At 43.2% G+C, this 21,867-nt stretch overlaps 1 protein-coding gene across 1 annotated transcript; it reads right to left on the minus strand.

The window, feature by feature from the left end:
* Positions 1–3,506: 3,506 nt before the first annotated feature.
* On the minus strand, positions 3,507–21,864 carry LOC139654241 (connector enhancer of kinase suppressor of ras 2-like; the record flags this gene model as incomplete). The annotated part of the gene is made up of 15 exons (XM_071531322.1): positions 3,507–3,704; positions 5,843–6,030; positions 6,951–7,175; positions 7,808–7,949; positions 8,691–8,909; positions 9,970–10,067; positions 10,411–10,478; positions 11,425–11,496; positions 11,637–11,710; positions 12,795–12,970; positions 15,222–15,273; positions 18,177–18,391; positions 19,841–19,930; positions 21,474–21,628; positions 21,836–21,864. Coding segments are annotated over 15 exons (2,001 nt in total), but the record flags the coding sequence as incomplete, so codon positions are not given.
* Positions 21,865–21,867: the final 3 nt, after the last annotated feature.

Raw genomic sequence — 21,867 nt, forward strand, 5'->3', positions numbered from 1 at the left:
TGAAGATTTTTGACTACAAAATTACACAAGTTGTTAAGATGGATGTTTTTTTTTGCATGTGTGACAGAATGCTGGTTGAGGAGTTGAAAGAAGAGAATGAAAAAAGACCAAAATCTGTCAGAAAGGGTGATTTGCATCTGCATTTGAAGTATTGAGGTGATGCTGTTATTGAGAGCTACTTACAATGAGTGCAACAGTAGAATAAGCTTAAACTCCTAGATCACCAAAATGGTAAGAAACCACCAGTAAGGTGTGCAAGAGCTAAGGAGAGAGATAACGGGGATTTAGAGTGAGTAGAGGAGAGGGGATGAGATTTAGTGGCAAGAAAGTCATGTAAGGTACTTCTTGAAAAGATGAGTTTTCAGCAAAGGGATAGCAGGGGAGAATAAAGGACCTTTGAAAATAAAAACTACAGCAACGCTAAGCTAAATATTTAATGAAAGTTGTAGATAAAAGTATCATGCATGTAACATTCCTGTTGCAAGAAATGCTTGTTTTATTTGCCAGTGATGAATGATTTATGCTTTCTAAATGACAGAAATGGAAGGAGGGGGTATTGAGTGACCTTTTTCTGTCTTGTTTCCTTGTTTCATTTCCTGTATCTGCACTGACAAGCAAATGGACAAAGTGGGTCAAAAGCAACAGAGTAGAATAAGCATTATTTATGATATGCATGAGTGGTAGCTAATAGCTGTTATCAGGTCCTTTAGTTCATGATTGAAGGACTTCTGTGTTTAAATCTACATTCATTTAATTTTGAATGCATACTGTTTGCATAAACATTATTTATTTGGTATATTTTATTATGTTTGAAGCTACTATTTGATTCAAAATTACTTGGGTTTTGATTTATATCTTGTAGTGTCATTATTTAAAAAAAAAGAATTGTTTCGATTTGATGCAAATTAATGCGGAGTTGTACAATTGAACATTCCAAATGTTAATTATCATGATGTCCTTTCCAGACATCATAGTCAATCTGCTATAATGCAATTGCATCTCTATTGTCTCAAATTCTGATACACCAAATAAAGTCAGTGTGATCAGATCTGCAGGACAAGAGCTTAAACAGATGAAGTATATTAAAAGAAATGCAGAATAATTTATTCTACCAATAAAATAGGATTGCAAAATTTACTATTTTGGGTGTGTTTGTTTGAATGATGACTGTCACCTTGCTGATTGGCATGTGAGAGGAAGAGCAGTGGTGGGTTATCACACTTGTTTGTGATTCTCTCTCTCTCTCTCTCTCTCTCTCTCTCTCTCATTGACAGAGACAGCAGCTGCTCATCTCCCCCTTTTCAGCCCCTCCTCTCCCCATTACCGAAAAAACTAAACAAACCACAAAACACCTTCATCCAAATGACTAAACTTTATTGACCCAGGCTCTTCCAACAGAACACTCGAATGATCAAGTAAATAAATACTGTATATCATAAACTATAGATTAAACATTAAAACAGACTTTACTCACTGACAGCCCGTCCAAAAAAACAATAGAATTAGAGAACATATGCATGACACTTAGTTTGCACTCTATGTAGAGAGATCTACTGTATCTAGAGATTTAAAACACAGAAACAGAAAGGGAGTAGTGTATTTATCTACAACAAACACATGCTACTACAACCAACCACGGGCAGCAGCATATAAAGAGCATTCAAACTGTACGTGTGTGTGTGTGTGTGTGTGTGTGTGTGTGTTTGTTTGTGTCTGTGTGTGTGTGTGTGTGCGTGTGTGTGTGTGCACATGCTCAAGATTGTAGGTTTGTGTCTGCATGCGCACACGTGCATGTCTATGTGTGTGTGTGTGTGTGTGTGTACGATTGCTTTCATAGTTTTGTGCAGTGTCTCTGAGTAGTAAGTCATTTGGCAGCAGCGGTACAAATAACAAACTAATATATTCTAATTAGAGTCATAATTCAATTCCTATGCAAATATTTCCTCACATTTCTATGTGGCATGCAGTATATGGAGAACCAAATGATCTTAAAGGAGAAATCCACCCTCAGATACTCTCACACTGTTAGATATCATCAATCTGTGAGTTATTGTGTAATTTACTTTTCTGATGTACACACTTTTCCCTCAACTTGCCTCCTCTACTTCTACTTCAGTTACTGATTTCCTACATTTCCCAGAATGCCTTTCGACAACCCCCCCAGAGAACAGGCCTGAACTTGTTGCATTCAGCTGTGGGGTACATGTAGGTGGAGAGAGCGATAGTGATAGTGATAGCATGGTAACAGCAAGAGAGTGAGTTTTCAGTGAGTCACGCCCCTTACTCAAAATCCAACATGTCTTGTGGCTGCATTGCAATCTGGTCTATTGAGGCTACAGTCACTGAAGAAATTGGTATCTTTCCCTCTTCTATGATGGATTTCTCTCTGTAACCAAAACCTGACGTTTACCGCTGATGTTTTAGGATTTTCTGCTATCAAACTCCATTGTAGCTGCACTGGAAATACACCATCAAACAAGAAAATGCAATTGTCAATAGCTGCTTTTTTTTTTTTTTTTAACAGTGTTAAAGCGTTTTAGGGTGGACTTTTCCTTTAACTGGGGTCCTATTCCAGGAGAGCTATAGGATGTGCATGCTTTAGGTCCAGCCCAGCACAGTACATAATTCTACCAAACCAGCACAAACATAGCTCTCTAAAACCAGATATAGAAACTACTTCATTAAAAAAGGCCTGTGCTTATTGTTCTCTGCTTGCCTATACAGTAACACCCACTGTACAGTAAATATCATCATAGACATCAAGTATAAGGCTTGATAGGATACAATGTATGTCACTCGGTGGCTATTAGACCATCTATGAGACTTTATTTTACACTGTGCAGTCAGTATAAACATGGCACAACAAGCAGGATGAAAACACTGTTAATAATATTACCAATGACAGCTCATACAGATACGGCTCTGTAATCCCATTGGATGGTACATTATCTCCATCTGTGTCAGGAGGGGCCAATCAGACAAAAAGTCATCCGACGTAGGCTCCTGTTCAGCGTGGCGATTGGTTGATTCTGCATCGGATAGGTGAGTTTTTTTTTTTATGTAAAGAACGCAAAAGCCAACATGGAATACTTTAGTATCGGTCTACCCTCCGCCCTCGAGCCAGCTGGAGTGGCATAACCAATCAGCTTGTAGATTTACTCAGATGTGACAAGAGGGCATGAGTAAGCCCTGAATCACTCAGACTTAACATTGAAGCCTCAAAAAGCTGTCATGTCGCAGATGTACACTGTGGCTGCTGAAAGCGTATCGGGATGTGATGTCAGCTATCAAGTTGTCCCTACTTTCCTCTCTCTCTCTTTACACAGTCCATTACTATCTGCTGTAATGCCGATGTTTCCCTTTCACTGAGTTCAACCCTGATGCATCGAAACTGAAAAGTCAGACATCAGCTGCAATTTGTTGAAATCTTTCTGGAATGACAATCAGGTCACGCAAGCATTTTGTGTCTGCGCATGTGTTTGTGTGTGTGTGTGTGTGTGTGCTTGTCAAACGTGGGTCTCGATGTAGGAGTGTGTGTGCGAGAGTGAGGGAGTCAAGGGCGGGGCAGGATCTGATTCAGCGGTTGTGATTGGCTCCTGAGAGAACAGCTCCTGATAGGCTCTCTTCCACTCCTGGAACTCTGCCGACGACAGCTGGGGATTGGCCAACAGCCTGTCAATCAGCGCTAGCTCCCCCTCCCTGTCCTATGGGGATGCAGAAACACAGGAGGGGCGGGTCACTTCTCTACCGCTATGCTGTAAAACGCACACACATGTAAAGAAAGACACAACACAGTTAAAGGAATACACTAAGCTTTTGGGAGACTGGTCAAGCATTGGTCAACTTACTCATTATGTAATGAGAAGATAGACGCCCAAAATCATCCATGTGTCCCCGGTACATCACTAGCCCTGGTGCTCCATGCTAACACTTTAGCATACACTATGTTGAGTGATAGTAGGCGACTAGCATTGTCTCAAAAGTGAGAAAATGAGAACTTGTAGCAGCTCTAAAGCTAAACGGTAAGTAATTGTAAATCATATGCGGCTAAGTCTGGCTTTTTTGTGTGGGATATTGGTAAAGTTTACATGAAATATGATACATACACGGTTTTAAAGTACCAAGGACTACTTGTTTACATGGTGAAGTGAAAGTGGTTGGCAGTGGGAGACTGTGTACTGCGAAATATCACTGTGGAGGAGGAATATGTGGAGGAAGTGGAAGAATATGTGGTTGTTCACCTGGAATAGCTCCAAAAATGAACCAAAATAAACAGCATTATTGAGTTAATGACATTTATTTGTTAAAATGTATGATTCTACAGGCCATATAATACAAACCACTAACAACTTATTACTTTACAGGACACATTTCTTGCTTTGGATAATGCTAGTGGTCTACTATCACTCAACATAGTTTATGCTAAAGTGTTAGCATGGAGCACCAGAGCTAACGATCTACCAGGGACACATGGAAGGATTTTGGTGTCTGTGTTTTCATTATTTGACGGGGAAGTTGACCGACGGGCCAATCTCTCAGAAACGTTGTGTTTTCTTTTAAGAGACGCCAGACAAGGAACAAACATGTGAGAAAAGCTACTCCACCCAATCTATACCAGCAGACAAAGGGCAGCCAAAGCCACAGACCCTCGCAAAAAAGCTAGCTACACACACAAGCAACAAAGCCACACGCCCTCGGTGAAACATCCACGCCCATATACACTATAGAAGCAACAAAGATACAAACTCCAGAGACAACATGACAGCCACAGCAAAAGAGCCATTCACAGGCGACAGAGGCAACCAGCCCAGTAACATAACCATGCTCAAACAGCATGAAGCCACAGACAGGCTGCTTAACAAAGCTAGACAGAGAAGGACTCAACCCAAACCGTGGAGACAGACTCAGACAGATGACTGCACTACAACTTACAGGACAGAGACGGCTGCCAGCAGTGTGTGTGTGTGTGTGTGTGTGTGTGTGTGTGTGTGTGTGTGTGTGTATGTGAGTGTGTGTGCATGCATATGTGTTTGTGTGTACATCAGGGTCAGAAATGAATGCGGGCTCAGGGCAAAAACGCCCATGAAATTTAAAATGCAGCGGCAAAAAAATGCTCCCAATAATCTGGAGTACCCGTTTTTTTTCCATTCCACCTCGCTCGCATTTTATTTGTTGCGTTGTCATATATTCACGGGAATGTTGAATGTGGAAGGAGGTGATTCGTGGAAGCCTGTAATTTGGGGAATTCTTTCCCCGTGCGCTCTGGGAGAGAAAGATGGGAGCGTTTTTTGATCAGAAAATAATTGACTACGCAGCCTGAAGCAGGAGCAAATGTTGGCACCATGTAGCCAGCAGTAGAGGAAAATATGGACCCCACACAAAGTGCTGCGTCAACAAAAAATAAAACATCCAATATTGTAAAAAAAAAATGTAATGCTCTTCTATAAGGCCTGCTGCCAGTTTTTCCCACAGTGGAGGAGAAGTGTGGGACAAGTGTGGTATATTACAATTCAAAATAAAGCAAATTCTTCTAGTGCAAATTGAGTGTTTATTTGCCAATATGCAGTGCAAATGTATTATTTAATAGTTCAATAAAAATCCTAAAAAAAATCATATCAAGAGGGGAAAAAAAGCCCTCTGAAAAGTTTAATTCCCATTTCATCCCCTGGTGCATATGCGTGTGTGTGTGTGTGTATGAACATATTTCTGTTTGTGTGTATGAAAGATGGTGTACACATTTGTGCTGTGTGTGTTTGTGCATGCACATTTATGCCTGTGTGTACTGCACATGCTCACGCTTGTGTTTGCGTGTGTTAGCGTGTGTGTGTGTGTGTGACCCTACCTTCAGTGTGGAGGTGAGTATACGGAGGCGATGGAGGCGGTCGTTGAGCTGAGGGTCGGCGGCCCGTCGGAGGAAGGACTGCCTGAACTCGGACTGACCTTTGACCTCTGGCGCGCGGCCCAGCGGACACACCCCGCCCTGCTCGCACGCACGGAACAGGTCGCCCAGGGACGCACCCTCACTCCCACCTTCACACAAGAGAGAGAGAGAGTCAGACAAACACACAAAAAAAGAGTGATTGAAACCATATCTTTTCATGATTTGAACGGGTATAAGTAGTAGAACTGTCTAAAATCTAATTGGGTTGAGTTATATCCCAGTGCAACCACTGGAGGACAGCAGCACACACATGACCACTTGTACTATTATGTATTCACCTGTGTTAGTCATAGAAAGAATACTAATGATGGTAGTAGCTCTCTCTCTCTCTCTCTCTCTCTCTCTTTCTCCCTTCTTCCTCTGCTTGATTCATTGAATTGAGAACTCGGCAGGTTATTGCATCTCATTGTAATGCACAGCGCATGTTTACGATTAAACTTTGGCGTTTTCTCTGCAGGCCATTTCAGAAATCCATTATTACCCACACACACACACACACACACACACGCACATCCTCTGTTTACGCAGATCAGCCTCATCTATTTATTGTTTCGGCCTTGCTACTTCTCCCTGCGCACCCTTGGGTGCACCTTGGCAACCTGTGCGCCATCGTCTCATTAGCCTCGGTAGATCATTATATGGCTCGAGTGCCCGTTGTCCTATTAGACACTGATGATGATGGAAATCGAAACGCGTCTGTCTAACCATTGTTTTGCCACTGTGCATTTTTATTTATGCACATGCATTAAAGTCACATTTTCACATAAAAAAATATCTGCATTTGTTTTATATTTTAAGTTCCAGCTGTCATATGATGAGAGAGTATTTTCCCTCTCTGCTTTTTCCTGATACTCACCCAAAACTGTTTTTATTTGCTTATTGGTCAAATTGGTTTATTTGCTTATTGGTCTTTCTACCCCTCTACATTATATATTCTATCTCATTATATCTGCTTGTGTTTTGCACTGCATGCCTGTTGCTGAGTCTCCATCAAAAGCACTTAACTGACCAGTGTGTGTTTGCTGCTCCTCTCTGGTAGGGGGCGTGAGGAGTGTGTGTAGGTTGCTGTCTCGTGGCAGTGTGAAGCTGCGGGGTTTCCCTCCCTGGGTTGCCATGGGAATGAGCCTCTGCATCGCCATGGGCAACGGGACATTCCTCTGTGCAGGAAGAGTGTAAACTCCACCCAGCGTCATCGTCCCGCCCCCTGGGCCTGGCTCGGCGAATACGGCGTCCTCTGTAATGAAAAGAGACAACGAGACAATAAAACGGCATAACCCAGTGAGACGGTGCAGCATCACTGATGGAGAATGAACCGCCAATACAGTCTTACAGATTTTATCCCTCTAACTTTACTTTTCTTGTCAGTGAACTAGCCTACGTTATATAATATATCGTTATCCATACAGCAGTAGCCTTGTAGAAGTCTGCCCTCTTGGTATTGATTGTACAATAGTACAGCAATTTTTATTGTGTGTGCAATAGCAATAATAACAGCAGGCCTCTACAATACATTGGTCAATCAATCTCAACAAGCTATTATGTGTAGCTTGCTTTGTTTGCTTTGTTTTCCTGTATTCCATAGTGTGTATAGGAAACAGGAATTGTAGCATTTAATTCAAAATGAGAGTCACCATTTGAAAAAAGTGATGCTATCTCTTAATCATTGATAGCACAAAATTACAACAGTTTATGCTACGTTTTAAAGGGTAGTAAGTAATGCTTGTTGACAAAATGAGGACACTTTTACAGGCTGGATCCTCTATGTTTTAGAGAAATTGACTGCTGAACTTCAGGTAAATGGATGTGTAGCATAATGGAAATTAGTTCTTTAGTTTCGATCCATGCAGCTAGTGGTTTGTGCGTTACCTAGTGGTCCAGTTTGCAGGTAGTGCAGACCAGCCTCGGTCAGCGGGGTCTCAATCAGGTCCTGCCAGGAACGCCGCTGAGACGAGGAGGAGCGTCCTGGGGAGCCTGTCTCACTGCTGCCCCCCGCAGGACTGGAGCGGTACTGCCGGAGACATAGGCGAAGAATCAGACATTGATGGAGTATGTTTTTCAGCAATATTATTCACCACTGTGAAAGTAAAATTACTGAGGGGATAGACCAAGCTTTTGGGGGAGATTGGCCCGTTAATTTACCCCTTAAGTGATGACAACATAGACAACAAAATCATCCATGTGTCCCCGATAGATCATTCGCTCTGGTGCGCCATGCTAACACTTTAGCATATAGTGTGTTGAGTGATAGTAGCATTATCCAAAGTAAGAAAACTGAATTTTTCTTGGTAATAAAAAGTTGCTAGTTGGTTTGTATTATATGGCATGTAGATTCATTCATTAAAAATTACGTTTCATCCACTGCTTCGTGATTTTGTCTCCCATCACCCACCAGCTTCACTTCTCATGTAAACAGGGAAAGTAGTCCCTGGTACAAACAGTATATTGTTTTTATATCATATTTAGTGTAAATTTTACCAATCTCCTACACAAAACTGCCAGACTCGGCCACATATCATTTAAGATTACTTAGCATTTAGCGTGAGAGCCGCTAAACATTCTCATGTTCTCACTTTTGAGATCATTTTAGTCGCGTACTATCGCTCAACATAGTGTATGCTAAAGAGTTAGCATGGCGCAGTGGAGCCAAGAATTCAGGGACACATGGATGATTTTTGTGTCCATATTCTTACCAACTGGCCAATCTCTTGGTATATTCCTCAAAGTTAAAATTGAACACCATCACACACACCTCTATAGGATCACATCGGTACTGCAGGTCGCTGCTGTTGCTGCCCCCGGGCTTCCTGCCGCTGTGTGTGGTGCCTCCCCCTAGAGGGCCCGGGTGGTACTGCGGCTCCCCGCCCCCGACGCCGGGGTCACCGCACAGGAAGTCCTCCTGCGAAGAGCGAGAGCGAGACGTCTCCGTGGAAGACAGTCGGGTGGTCCTGCCTTCCAAGTAGGCGCTCATCTGAGAGGAAAGGAGGGAGCGAGATTGGGGGAGGCATCGCTTGATCGCCCGGTCTCATTCAATTGTACTGACACACTTCAAAAACGATCATGAAGCTGGGGGGAGACACCTGCCCGTCAAGGAGGTAGGGTGATGATAGAAGTGTGTGTGAGTGTGTGTGTGTGTGTGTGTGTGTGTGTGTGTGTGTGTGTGAGAGAGAGAGAGAGAGAGAGAGAAAGAGAGGCAAAGAGAGAAAGAGCAAGACAGAGTGTGAGCGAAAGAGAGAGAGAGGAAGACAGAGTAAGCGAGGATGTAAGAGTGTGTGGATATGAGTGGGTATGACCATGACTATGTGTGTGTCTGTGCGTGTGTGTGTGTGAGAGAGAGAGAGAGAGAGAGAGAGAGTGTGGGTGTGTTTATGAGTCGGGTCCGGTTCCACAGCGGTGCATCAGATAAAATCAATTCACCCTCAGTTTTAAATGCCTGTTTTTTTCCCGTCTTTACTCATGGCTGCTTGAGAGCACTCCAAGTCATTTGATTTCAATTTGTTTGACTAATATCTGTGACTATACAATAAACTCATCTGTTTCAATGACTAATTTTGCTTCAATGACCAATTTGGCTTGAACGATATTAAGCGTCTTGCAAGTTAGCCTGGAATCAGTGTTGCTTGGGCTAAATAGCTTAAAATGACTGTGATTTAGGAGTTATTTCATTGCAGCAATTTTACCAAACCAACTGTTCAAAGTGCAGATAACTGCAGACCAGTGTCCGATATTCACTTTTTGGCTCACCTGCCAAGTGCTGGTAAACTTTAAAAAAATAAATAAAAAAATTACCTGCCAAGAATAATAATAAGAAGTTTTAACCGCCAAATTTAGATCTCCCATTCCCTCAGGCTGAACTGGCATTAACCCAAACTGTTAAAATGGACTGCGCAGCGGAGGGACACTGAGCATCATTCTGCTGATGGAATGTGTGCTGCCTTTCTGAGTTTGCCTTCGTGAGTATATGTGTGTGTGTGTGTGTGTGTGTGTGTGTGTGTGTGTACTACCACCATGTGCGTGTGTGTGTGACTCACTGATGGAGGCCGTGGGTAGGTATCATAAGGAGGCGGGGGGCTGTCCTGCTTGGGGCTGGAGGTGGCATCGTCCTCGTGTTCACTCTCACTCCAGTAATCTGCAGGAGACCCACACACAGTCAGAAACAATATCTATCTATCTATCTATCTATCTATCTATCTATCTATCCGACTATCTATCTATCCGACTATCTATCCGGCTATCTATCTGTATGAATGTAATCCTATAATAAAGTTTAGGAGGTTACTAGGAATATTCTAGGAACATTACAGCAATACCATAGGAGATAAAACATACCATAAAGTATAAGATCACTATAAACTCCGCCCTGCTGAAATGCCCTTGAGTAAATCACTCAGTGAATGTGTGTGTGTGTGTGTGTGTGTGTGTGTGTGTGTGTGTGTGTGTGTGTGTGTGTGTGTGTGTTTCGCCTCTCTCACCCTGCTCCTGGCGTATCCTCTCTCGCTCAGCATATCCCACGGCAGCCATGTTGAGACGACTCAGCCACCTACAGACCACACCCACAAGGAAGGAGTTTAGGTTTATTTATTTATTTTTGTCACCCAAACTAATGATACAATATTTAAAACAGAGGGAGTACACACTAATGATGGGGTACATTTGTACCCCATCAAAACATCAAGATAGCAAAGACACTAGTGAACTGGAGATCAAAACCATATGACATCAAAATAAATACAGAAGAGAATGATACAAAAACAACTAAATGTGTTAATAACAAGTAAAGGGAAAAAATTAAAACAGTCCCAATACAAATAATGATAGAATAGGGAAAGTGGAAGTGTGTTAGTGAGAGCGTGCATGTGTGTGTGTGTGAGAGATAGCAAAATGATACATAAAAAAATATACAATAGTAATGTATACTAATGTATAGTAATGTAATGTATAGTAAAGTAATAAAATAATACAAAAGTATACACATCACTGTTATGATGAGGACTCTAAAATTTTATTTTTCTTAAAATAAGTGAAACAATCTGCCAGTAAACTGAGATCATTTCACTTTTTTCCAAGGCAAATCAACTTTTATCGAGAATTTGCTTGAATCTTTCTGAATACAAGAGGGGTGATGTGCCTTCTTTTGAGATATTGTCGCCAAATAAGTTAAACGGCATTGGAAACAAGTAAGTAAAGCAAACGTTTTATTAGACTAAATGACTTCTTAAAAGGTGGATTATGTAGATTATAGCAGAGTTTGGAGAAGCTTATTGCCATAGGTCGCCATATGCACAATGGACCCTCCAGAGGAATATGTTGCAAAATTATATTTTCGATATAGACATGAAAACAAATCTCACTTTTTCATTATCAAAAAAAAAAAAACATCTTGGTTTTGCATGATGGGGATGATAAACGGAGGCTTGCTCTCCTGCCACCCAGGGAGTTTGCCCTTCTGGATAACCTTCATCTGTGTTTAGCACATGCTGATCTACCTGTTCATGTCATCCACTCCATCTGCTGCAAAGTAGAAACTCTTGACCTTGGGGTGACAAGCTTTAAAAGCACTGCAGACACATGGGGGAATAGAGAGAGTTATTCCTGCAGGCACACATATGTATGTAGGCGGCATAAGAGCATGTAAACAACACATACTCTCACATATACACACATAAATATGCAATAGACGTCTTTCTATGTCACTTACTACTTCTTGCGGCACTCGCTGGCCCGGTCGATCTTAAACTCCGGAAGACTGACAAACCCCTCTGCCTTCTCATCCTGAACGAAAAGAGAGGAAAGGTGGAGGGGGGGAAACGGCGATAAATAACGAGCTGATGGGAAGCGGGAAGGACAGACAGAAAATGTTAAAGACCCCCTGAAGTGAAAAATGACTTTTCGGAGTTGTTAAGCAATGCATCAGACCATAAAACGCTCCTGAGAGATCGGATCAGTTCAAAGAGTTTGCGGAAATTAGACTTTGTAGAAATGTATGCTCAAAACAGGCTGAAATCTGTTTTTTTTCTCCTCTCCTGCAAACATGCTGTGGGGTTTTGATGACTCATCCTCTACCTGAGGGTGTAATATTTTGACTAGCGAGCTCGGGGTGCTGTGCTGAAGGCTCGTCTTCAAGGTAACCTGTGTGCAAAGTTCTCACTCCATTTGCCTTTGCCACAGTTTGGCTTGATAACTATTTGAAACTCTTGCATTTGCTCCCAGTAAGGCAGAGGAAGCGCAGTTTTTTGACATATTTCATCACTGTTTCTATTCCAGCTTCCTTAGACACTGTACCCCTTGTGCCCTGAGTTTATCCTTAAATGTCCTCTTAAGTAGCTTCGAAGTTAGAAAAGAAATTTTTTTCCATACAGTGTCACATATACATATACATTCTGTATCTGCTCGTTCCAATGCTTTATTGAAGCTACAGCTGCTTATATTGAGTGAAATATTAAGGTTATTATTATTAATTAATAAGGTGCCATGTATGGCTTCACCATTAGATCAAGTGGAAAAAATCTAGATGTTTGTGCACCATTTTATACACATTTCTCTGTAATGCAGCATGACATGTTTGGTATCTTTGGAAACCTTGGGATCTTGACTAGAATTTAAAATAAAGTTCTGTGGGTTTGAAGACAGTTTGGCTGTGAAACATGTGTTTGTACAGGGTAGAAATGACGCATCACATGAAACATTGTCACCGCCAACCTTCAGCTCCACTTCAATTCCAGCTCGTATCTCCTTTTGATCAGAGCATGAATCACAAATTAAGTCCTCATTTCCATTGTGTTGGGTCAAAAACACCAAGACTAATTATTCAAACAGCAGGTAGGAATCAGGGGGCGAAGATAAAAGAGAGACTCACCTCCTCGTTGATGTACCAGTACAGGCAGGTGTCCTTCAGGACAAACCAGTACTTCTTCCATTTGTGAGAGAAGTAACCCTTGGCGTCTCTCTTCCTCCACAGCCAGCCCTCACAGTCTCCTCTGCCCAGCGCCTTGCAGGAGACACGCCTCCGACTCAGCGAGGCCAAACCTCGGCCTGGACGGACAGGGGGGAAAGAAGAAGGAGGCGGCAGTGATGGAGAGAGGAAGGACAGAGAGATAATAGACAGAAAAACATAACGAAAATGGGTAAAATAACTTGTCGCTCAGTGGGTAGAGCATGGTGCTAACACTGCCTGGATGTGTTCAATGCCCAGTGGGGCCACTCATGCGAAAAATGTATGCGCTGATGGTGGTGATTTGAATAAAAGCATCCACCAAATGGCATATCCTAATGTAGCAATAATTCCTGGCGAGAGATCAGTCTCTTGGCATGAGCTTTTGACAGCATTGTGCTGCACTGCAGTAAGGTAAGAGGAGTTTAAAATAAAGTGCCTTTACTTCTTGCTTAAAAGCACTATAAATTTTTTTTCACAGCAGGCTCCTCATTAGAGATTACCAGGAAACTTGGCTCTCAGTTGAGCACCAGTAAGAAACTTTAATTGTGCTGCATCAAAAGTTATGAGACCTTAAAGGGGAATGCAATTAAACAATTCTTTTTTTTTTATGCCGCGGGACAGTTCAGTGCATATTTGCAAATACAAACAACTCTCTCCCAAAGCTAGAAACCAGAAAACTAAAGCCCAAACTTGTGATGACAAATGGTATCAAGTCTGGAGTGGCTCCACAGATAATGAATGGGAGACAGATTTTTTGTTGACCTGAAAAATGTTTGTTTGGGATCTTATACTCTGGTATAAAGAATACGATACAATATGAAACAGAAAATAACAGAAAATCCCCCTGTGTGTTCTCCCAGTCACTTTACCAATTATTCTAAATTGTCTGCAGCAGCTCCAGACTAAAGACTAAAGATAACATCACAAGTTTGAGTGTTAGCTGTCTGGTTTCTGGCTTTGGGAGAGATTTGTTCATCTTAGCAAATATTGATTAGCCCCGACCTGGACCAAAAGAATAACACATTTTCAGACATTAATACAAGTGCTGTAAACAAACAAGGCCATCGGCGAGTAGACGGTGCAGATGGAGCCAAAGCTTTCAGAGTTTCTCACAGCGGCAGATGGTGGAACAAGTGAAAGTCTGATGGAAAAATCACTTCCAACATGTTTATCCTCTTCAGCGGAGCAAAGGAGAAAACCTTCGGTCAAAGAAGCAATAAAAAAAACAACGCCAGGGAGGAGGAGGAGGAGGTACTAACATCCTCTTTGAAGTAACACGGTTTATGGGAAATGTGGTCGTAATTTTGAGGAATATTAGCACTAACAACCACTGGTGTGAGACTGAGCCGTCTAATTGTCTCCACCATCGTCTCAGTTGTTTACAGCAATCATACCAAGGTATTACAGTGTCATATCGATGTTTAAAAATGCTTCACATAACACCTTTGATGGCAAGAGCACAGTACAGTAATGTCCTCCTGATATAAAGAAATACTTAATCACTGGAACCTTGTATGTGAATGTACAGTACATTTGGACTGTATGTACAGTACATGTCAAACAGAGAAACACGAGACAGAAAGCTGTCTGGCCTGCAGTCCGGTTTGCTCTCATGACTTTTTTGTGAAATGAGCACGATGTGTTAAAATGCAAATAAATAGTGAGAAGAATACATTTCCCCACCATGAAAGGATTACGCAGTGGAGAGCCAATTATAAACACATTCCCAACTCAGAAGATGTAGATTGCTACTGTCAGTGAAGTTTTCATTTTCAGTGAAAGTTTTTCTTATCTTACACTTATTACTTCTGTTCTCACACACACATAGGACAAAGCAATTTGCAAGGCAACAGGGAAACCTTCCTAATGTTTTGCTACTTTGCGCAGTCTTTCAGAGACAGAGGGAAACAGCCAACACACACAAAGTGGGGCTTGCCGGAAAGCTCTACTCCTCTAGTTTCACAAGAGAAAAAACACATCTCTCTCTAGCTAGTACTAACTCTAATCCTAACACTTTGGTGAAGGTTAACCATTACTAAAACCTTTCCATAACCCTAACCAAATTGCTTAGTTGCCTATCCTTAACCGAAGTTGTTTCACTTGCCTAAACCTAACCGTTAGCTAAACTTTTCATGTGACGAACACTTGAAAATGTGTCCAATTCATCACATAATCCTTCATATTATTCTTCCAGAACACGTAATCTCTGTTTAAGACTTCGTGCTCATTTCACAGATTTTGGTGAGACCCGTGTTTGCGCAGCCGGACAGCTGATTGGTCAGCAGGTGAGGAAATGGAAATATATAACCAGTGTCCACGGGTCTTAAGCTTTTCTGCTTTTCTGCTTACCTTTATTCTTCTTCCTGTTCTTTGACTGCAGGGAGGAGGATTGTTGGTATGTCTGGTAGAGATAAAGAGAGAAAGAGAGATTGGAAAGGAGAGGGAGGGAGGGAGGGAGAGAGGGAGGGAAGGAGGGAGAGAGGGAGGGAAGGAGGGGGGGAGAGCATGCTGTCAGGATGAATCAGTGGCCTTTGTTCACTGCTAAGAATCCTGGGATATAAGAGACGACAGATCTTAGTGAGTGGAGGAGCGAGGAGACGAGCAGAAGAGGCAGAACACACGCGGATGCACAGGAAAACTCACACAAACACAGCGCAATCTCTCTCTCTTTCTCTCTCTCTCTCTCATTATCTCTCTCTCGCACACACACACACACACACATAGGGTGTGGATGGAAAAGTCAACCTCATGGCAGACTCCAGCAACTCTCACACCTCTAAACATAGAACAGAGAGAAACAATGGATGTGGAGCGAGGGAGGGAGGGAAGGAGGGAGGGAAGGAGGGAAGGAGGGGCGGCGGCCCGATGGGAGGTCAGGGCGAGGGAGGAAATGTGAGAAAATCGAGCCGTATGGCCTCAGGGAATAAATAGGTTACAGAAAATATATAAAACGTATAAACACAAATATGTAGGTACAAACATCTAAACACATACACTACCAGTCAAAAGTTTGGACACACCACATTTTTCTTACTATTTTCCACATTTTAGAATAACAGTAAAGACATCAAAACTATGAAATAACACAAAGGGAATTATGCAGTGACCAAAAAGTGTTAAACAAATCAAATCTATGTTATATTTCAGATTCTTTAAAGTAGCCGCCCTTTGCCTTGATGGAAAGGCAAAGGCTTTGGAAAGAAATTCATACACAGGCATCAACTTCACTATTTATATTTGTCTAAGAAACACATTTCAAGCATTTAAGCATAAGCCTTTAGATCAAAACGGCTTTAAGATGATGAAAAACATAGTACAATCAATCAAGCGTGTCCAGATTTGACTGGTAGTGTGTATTGTCACCAGCATCTCGCAGCTTTGACCTCTCCTGACAGGTCAGATGGGGCAGCAGACCAGCTCTGATGTCACGGCTTTACACATGTCAGCGCCTGGAGCTCAGCCATTCACAGCCCTGCGCTCAGCAAGACAGATGACATGGGCCCGCCCACACCCACTGACACGCCATCTGCCATCGCAGCATCCAAACACCCCGCACACACTGTACACACACACACACACGCACACACACACACACACAGGCACAGGCACGCGAAACACGCACGCACTCAAACACATTTAATTTCCAACAAGAGATGCTGTCAAGATCTATAAGGTCGCTGCGGGACAAACTAACTGTCTGGATCGGAGAGCGCGGTCCACACAGACGGACAGACGGACAGACGGACAGACAGACAGACAGGCAGACAGACAGACAGAGAGACAGAGAGGCAGACAGAGAGGCAGACAGACAGACAGAGAGACAGAGACGCAGACAGAGAGACAGAGAAGCAGACAGACAGACAGACAGACAGACAGAGAGACAGAGAGGCAGACAGAGAGGCAGACAGAGAGGCAGACAGAGAGGCAGACAGACAGACAGAGAGGCAGACAGAGAGACAGACAGACAGACAGACAGAGAGACAGACAGACAGAGAGGTAGACAGAGAGACAGAGAGGCAGACAGAGAGACAGAGAGGCAGACAGACAGACATGAAGACAGGAAGACAGACAGACATAAAGACAGACAGAAAGACAGACAGACAGACAGATGTCATAGAAGTGGCAGGGGGGTAATAACTACTCAGCATCCGTGCAGAACGGCCCGCTCAGATCACATTCCACTACAGCCGTTTTCAAAGTTCAAACGGTTTTTTTGTTTTTTTTTCTCAGTTCCGAGAGTCCTGTCTGTTAGATTCAATATCAAAACAAATTAGAGAGGAAGAGGATTTCTACCCCATCTAACCTCTTCCACAACAGTTTGGGGAGGCTGCTGGAGGGAGAGGCATGCGGAGGAATCAATGGAAGACACTTTGCGGCTGTGTTTCTATTCCATAATGTTGCCCTCTCTGATAGATGAGTCTAGTCTTTTAGTGATATTGCAGTATTGCAGAGGTACCTGCCACCTTAAGTGGAATGAATGGCATCTTTAACCCCTTAAAATGGTAATCCTCGAGTTCCTCATCTTTTTGATTTTGGCGACATCTTTGGTGCCAAGCACTCATTGCTGTGGTGTCTCTGCACTGCGCTTCCACAGAGATCACCTGTCAATCAAACAGTGTGGGCGGAGCTTGGATTTTCTGTTGATGCGGTTTGAGTTTCTGTAGGTGGCGCTCTGTTCTTTGTCTGTTCAGCCATGGTGGCTATCGCTGCTCATGCTAACTACCCAGCTCAAATGTAAAAACCTTCATGAAGTGGGTATAGGTTGACTGACTATTGTGTGATATGTGATATGAATATGTGATAAAGAGCAGCAAAACAGACTTTTATTTACATGAAAATGTCACAGATTCTTATTTTAATTAACCTGGCAAGTTGCCTAACCTCATGTCTTATTCACAGGAACTGCCTGGTAGAGCAGTTTCAGGGGGAGGGATGGATACACACATTCACACACACTCACACCAGGAAGCAGCCCGGTCTGCCACAGGCTTATGTTGTTGGCCACTGAGCAGCTCTACTAGAGCAGCTGGGGTTTCAGTGCCTTGCTCATAGGCACTTAGACAGCAGTTGTTTAGGCAGTTAGTTCACAGCCAGTCTGGGGGTTTGAACTGGCAACCTAATGGTCACAACTTCTCTAACCTTAACACTAGAAAGGTTTGTACAGAAATTGGGTCTAGAAAAAGTCATTGAGCGACATTTTGAAAGCTACAATATTTTAGTTCTGAAATTCAAAACAGTCAGCTGACAGCGCTGTCCTTCTAGTGTTAAAAATATTGTGAAAAAGAAAAATATGAATTGACTTACATGGTAAATGGAGGCTGGGTCTCTCGGTGGTGAATCCCTTTGATTTGTCTGAAGGACGTAGTGGGAGGGGCTTTGGCTGTGGTGGCTCCGCCTCTTGGCGCGCTTGGCCGTGTCATTGGACCGTTTGCCGGCACGCGCCGTGTGGGAGGAGTAGTCATCAGAGCCGGCCCTCTCCTCCCCACTGGCCAATCCCACGTAGCGCATCAGTGACGCTTCTGTGGAACAGCCAATCATAACACAGAAATAAGTGAAACATGTCGTCCTCCATGAATGATGCAGGCAGCCCTTGGGCCAGTCAATAACACAATTGATTTTTGCTCTTTTACGTATTATCCATTACCTTTTAGTGTGTCTTGTTTTGTTGTTGTTTGTTTGCTGGCTTGTTTAGTCTGTTTTGTTGTGTTCTCTTGTGTTTATGGATGTATGTTTTTATGAGCGCACTGCAGCAAATCCCAAACATCTGTCTAGTTGATGTGGCAATAAAGTAAAGTAAGTAAAGATGCACCAGCCCTCCAAGTCTCATCAAAATTGGCCCAGTGGTGTCTGAGATGTCATATGTGACTTGAAAATTTTGTCCTCATTATAGGCCAATCTGTGTTATTTTTAAATACTAGAACACAGTGCCAAGAAGCTTCAACTCTACAGGTTTTGTCAAAATCGGATCGGTGATGTAGCAGCTATGGCCTTTCAAAGTTAGAAATTTTGCCCTTTAATTATAGTGGCCCCATTAAGCCAATTAGTGTAATTTTGTTTAAATGTCAGAACACAGTGTCAAAATGCATCGTCTCTCCAAGTTTTGTCAAAATCAGATCAGTGGTGTCGCATTATGTCATGTTTGATGGATGGATAGACGGATGGATGGACAGATGGACACAGCCGATCCATAATGCTGTATCTGTGTATGTGTGTGTGTGTGTGTGTGTGTGTGAGTGAGAGAGAGAGAGAGAGAGAGAGAGAGAGAGAGAGAGAGAGAGAGAGAGAGAGAGAGAGAGAGAGAGAGAGAAAGCTTTTCAAACCAACTTCTCTCCACTGCTCTACCAGGGAAACAACTCAGGTTTCAGGTCCCTCTCCCTGCTCCCACCCTCTCCTCCCTGGTTGCTAGGCAGCGGCCAATGGAAAGTGAGACACGGAGAGGAGCTGCTGTCAGCGTCACCATGGCAACTGTGTGAGTGATTCAGGTGGAGGTCAGAGAGAATAGTCTTTTTCTGTTTCTGCTCCTCTCTCCCTCTCTCTCTCTCACTCTCTCTTTCTCTCTCTGTCTCTCTTCTCTCTCTCTCCTCTCTCTCTCTTTCTCTCCCTCCTTTCCTGCCTCCTCCAGCTTCCCCCCTCCAGTCTCTCTTCCTCCTCCATCGCTTTTATTCTGTCTCTCTTCATGGCTGGCTTTCATTTTCTCTCCCCTTTGTGTCGACTGCCTTTTTCCTTTTGCATCCTTCCTTCCTTCCTTTCTCATCCCCTCTTCTTTTCTTTCTCTGTGATGCTAATCAGAGAGAGAAAGAGAGGGGGGGGGGGCATTGATCTCTGTGCATTGATCTCTTCATAATGCAGAGAGACAGAGGCATTTAACAGAATCTAACAGGCTCCCGAGGTGATGGGCACATACACACACACACACGCACACACACACACACACACACACACACACACACACACACACAGGCACTCACCTCTGCGGCTTTCTCTGTTCAGCTTCGTTGGGTCTTCATAGTCGCCCACCCAGTTGCACTCCACAGGCATTGAGATAGGCCTTAGCCTGCCTACAGGTGTATACACACACACACACACACACACACACGCGCACACACACACGCACACACAGACAAAATTACAAAACTTAATAATCTCCTCAGAGTCCCAGCCTTTGAATACTGATGTGCAGAGATATTTAGGATTCTTGCTAAGATTCAGAGCTAAGTGTTTCTAATCAGTCCCTCCCTGACGCACAGCAGATTCTGTTAGACCACAGAAGCAAAGCTCTTTCACTTTTAAAACAACTTGTATGACATCATGCATAGACAAACACACACACACACACCCACACACACACACTCCCACACACACCTCCCTGGCTGGCAGGTGGCTCCCTAGCTTCATGATTGTTTTTGAAGTGTGTCAATATAGCAGAATGAGATTGGGTGACAGACAGTGACATAGGCAGCCGACTAGGGCGCCATCCCGAGGGGGGCGAGAAAAAAAAAAAAGTTCATCAGTGAGTGATCATCACAGTCAGAACATGCTAGATTATTGATGGATATAGAGGAGTGGAGTGTATGTGGAGAGCAAGAAAATGAAAAGGCCAAAGCCATCCCGGGCGCAGTACAAAAAAAAAGAAAAAAGAAGCAGACGACAAACGTGCTAAGGAGAAAGATATGCAATTTTGATTGTTAACTTTGCATTTTGTCATGCTAGCATCATGTAATCTTGCTAGTTAGCTAACGTAAGCTAGCCAGTGCTGGGGTCAGGGGGGGTGTGACGTTAGCTAACAACATAAACGTTATTGCCATTCAGTGGAAACTGTCATTAGGCTATTTGGAGCAAAACATACAGTATAAAGCGCAAGTTCAACTATACAGTAAATTGCGTCATTTTCGCTGTCATGAAATTTAAATTTGAGTAAACAACGTTAGACTAGTGTTGGTGTAGTGTAGCGAGCTATAGCCAGTGTGTGTGGTATAAGGGCGATGTGTGTGTGTGTGTGTGTGTGTGCGTCGGTCGGCCTACGTTGTGCGTCAGGTGAAGGTAAAATGCCTTTGCTGTTTATTTTCATTACTTTTTGCTGGGCTGTGCTTTTTTACATATTTACTGTGTTGTTTTTCTTGGTTGTAGGTTGCGTATTTAGCAATTGGCAATGTGTGATGATGGTTACCGGGACATGCACGTTGCGCATTTGGCATTGCGTAATGGTGAAAGCATATGGCAATTTGGCAACAAAATACATGTCAGGAACGAAGTAAAGTGCAAAGTTTCATAGGAGATGATCCTATTTTTCTATTTTGCATGGTAACGTTGTGTGTGTTTGAGAGAGAGAGAGAGAGAGAGAGAGAGAGAGAGAACTGATTGATGCTGTGGGTCATTGTGTGGCAATAACAATGGGCATCATATTATTATTAGTCTTTGAGTTTAGTCTTTGAGTCTAACACCCCCCACCCCCCCACCCTCCCTCATGTACAACCCTACATGAAATAGGCTAGTTGATAAAACGTGAGAACAGTTTCTCTCTCTCTCTCTTTCTCTCTCTCTCCCCCTCTCTCTCTCACACACACACACACACACACACACACACACACCCTAAAAGTGTACCATAGGTGGGCGTGGTGCAGTAGACAGGCTCCTCCTCTTCTCGCTGGTGAGTCTCTTGATCCAGGAAGGAGTTTGGTGACTCAGAGCGCTTAGCAACCGCGACGCCGCCATGGTTACGAGATGCTTCATCTCCAGACAAGGCTCCTGTCTCATCTCTATGGCAACAGCAGAGGCAGATTTACCGGCAAACGTGTACACGCAGAAGCAAATGTACATCAATGTAATAGCTCCTCTTTGCTCTCTCGCCAGCTCCTCTTTGCTTTCTTTCAAGTTACAAATGTTCCTTCAAAGCAGCACACATTCTGGAAAATACACACACACACACACACACACACACACACACACACAAACACACTAGTTACCTGGGTGTGTATGGCTCAGCTGGAGGAGGGGG

This window comes from Centroberyx affinis, unplaced genomic scaffold (genome assembly GCF_046629955.1).
Source record: "Centroberyx affinis isolate AG114_WGS23_722 - 3 ecotype Tasmania unplaced genomic scaffold, CSIRO-AGI_Caff_v1 ptg002065l_1, whole genome shotgun sequence".
Classification (NCBI taxonomy): Eukaryota; Metazoa; Chordata; class Actinopteri; order Beryciformes; family Berycidae; genus Centroberyx; species Centroberyx affinis.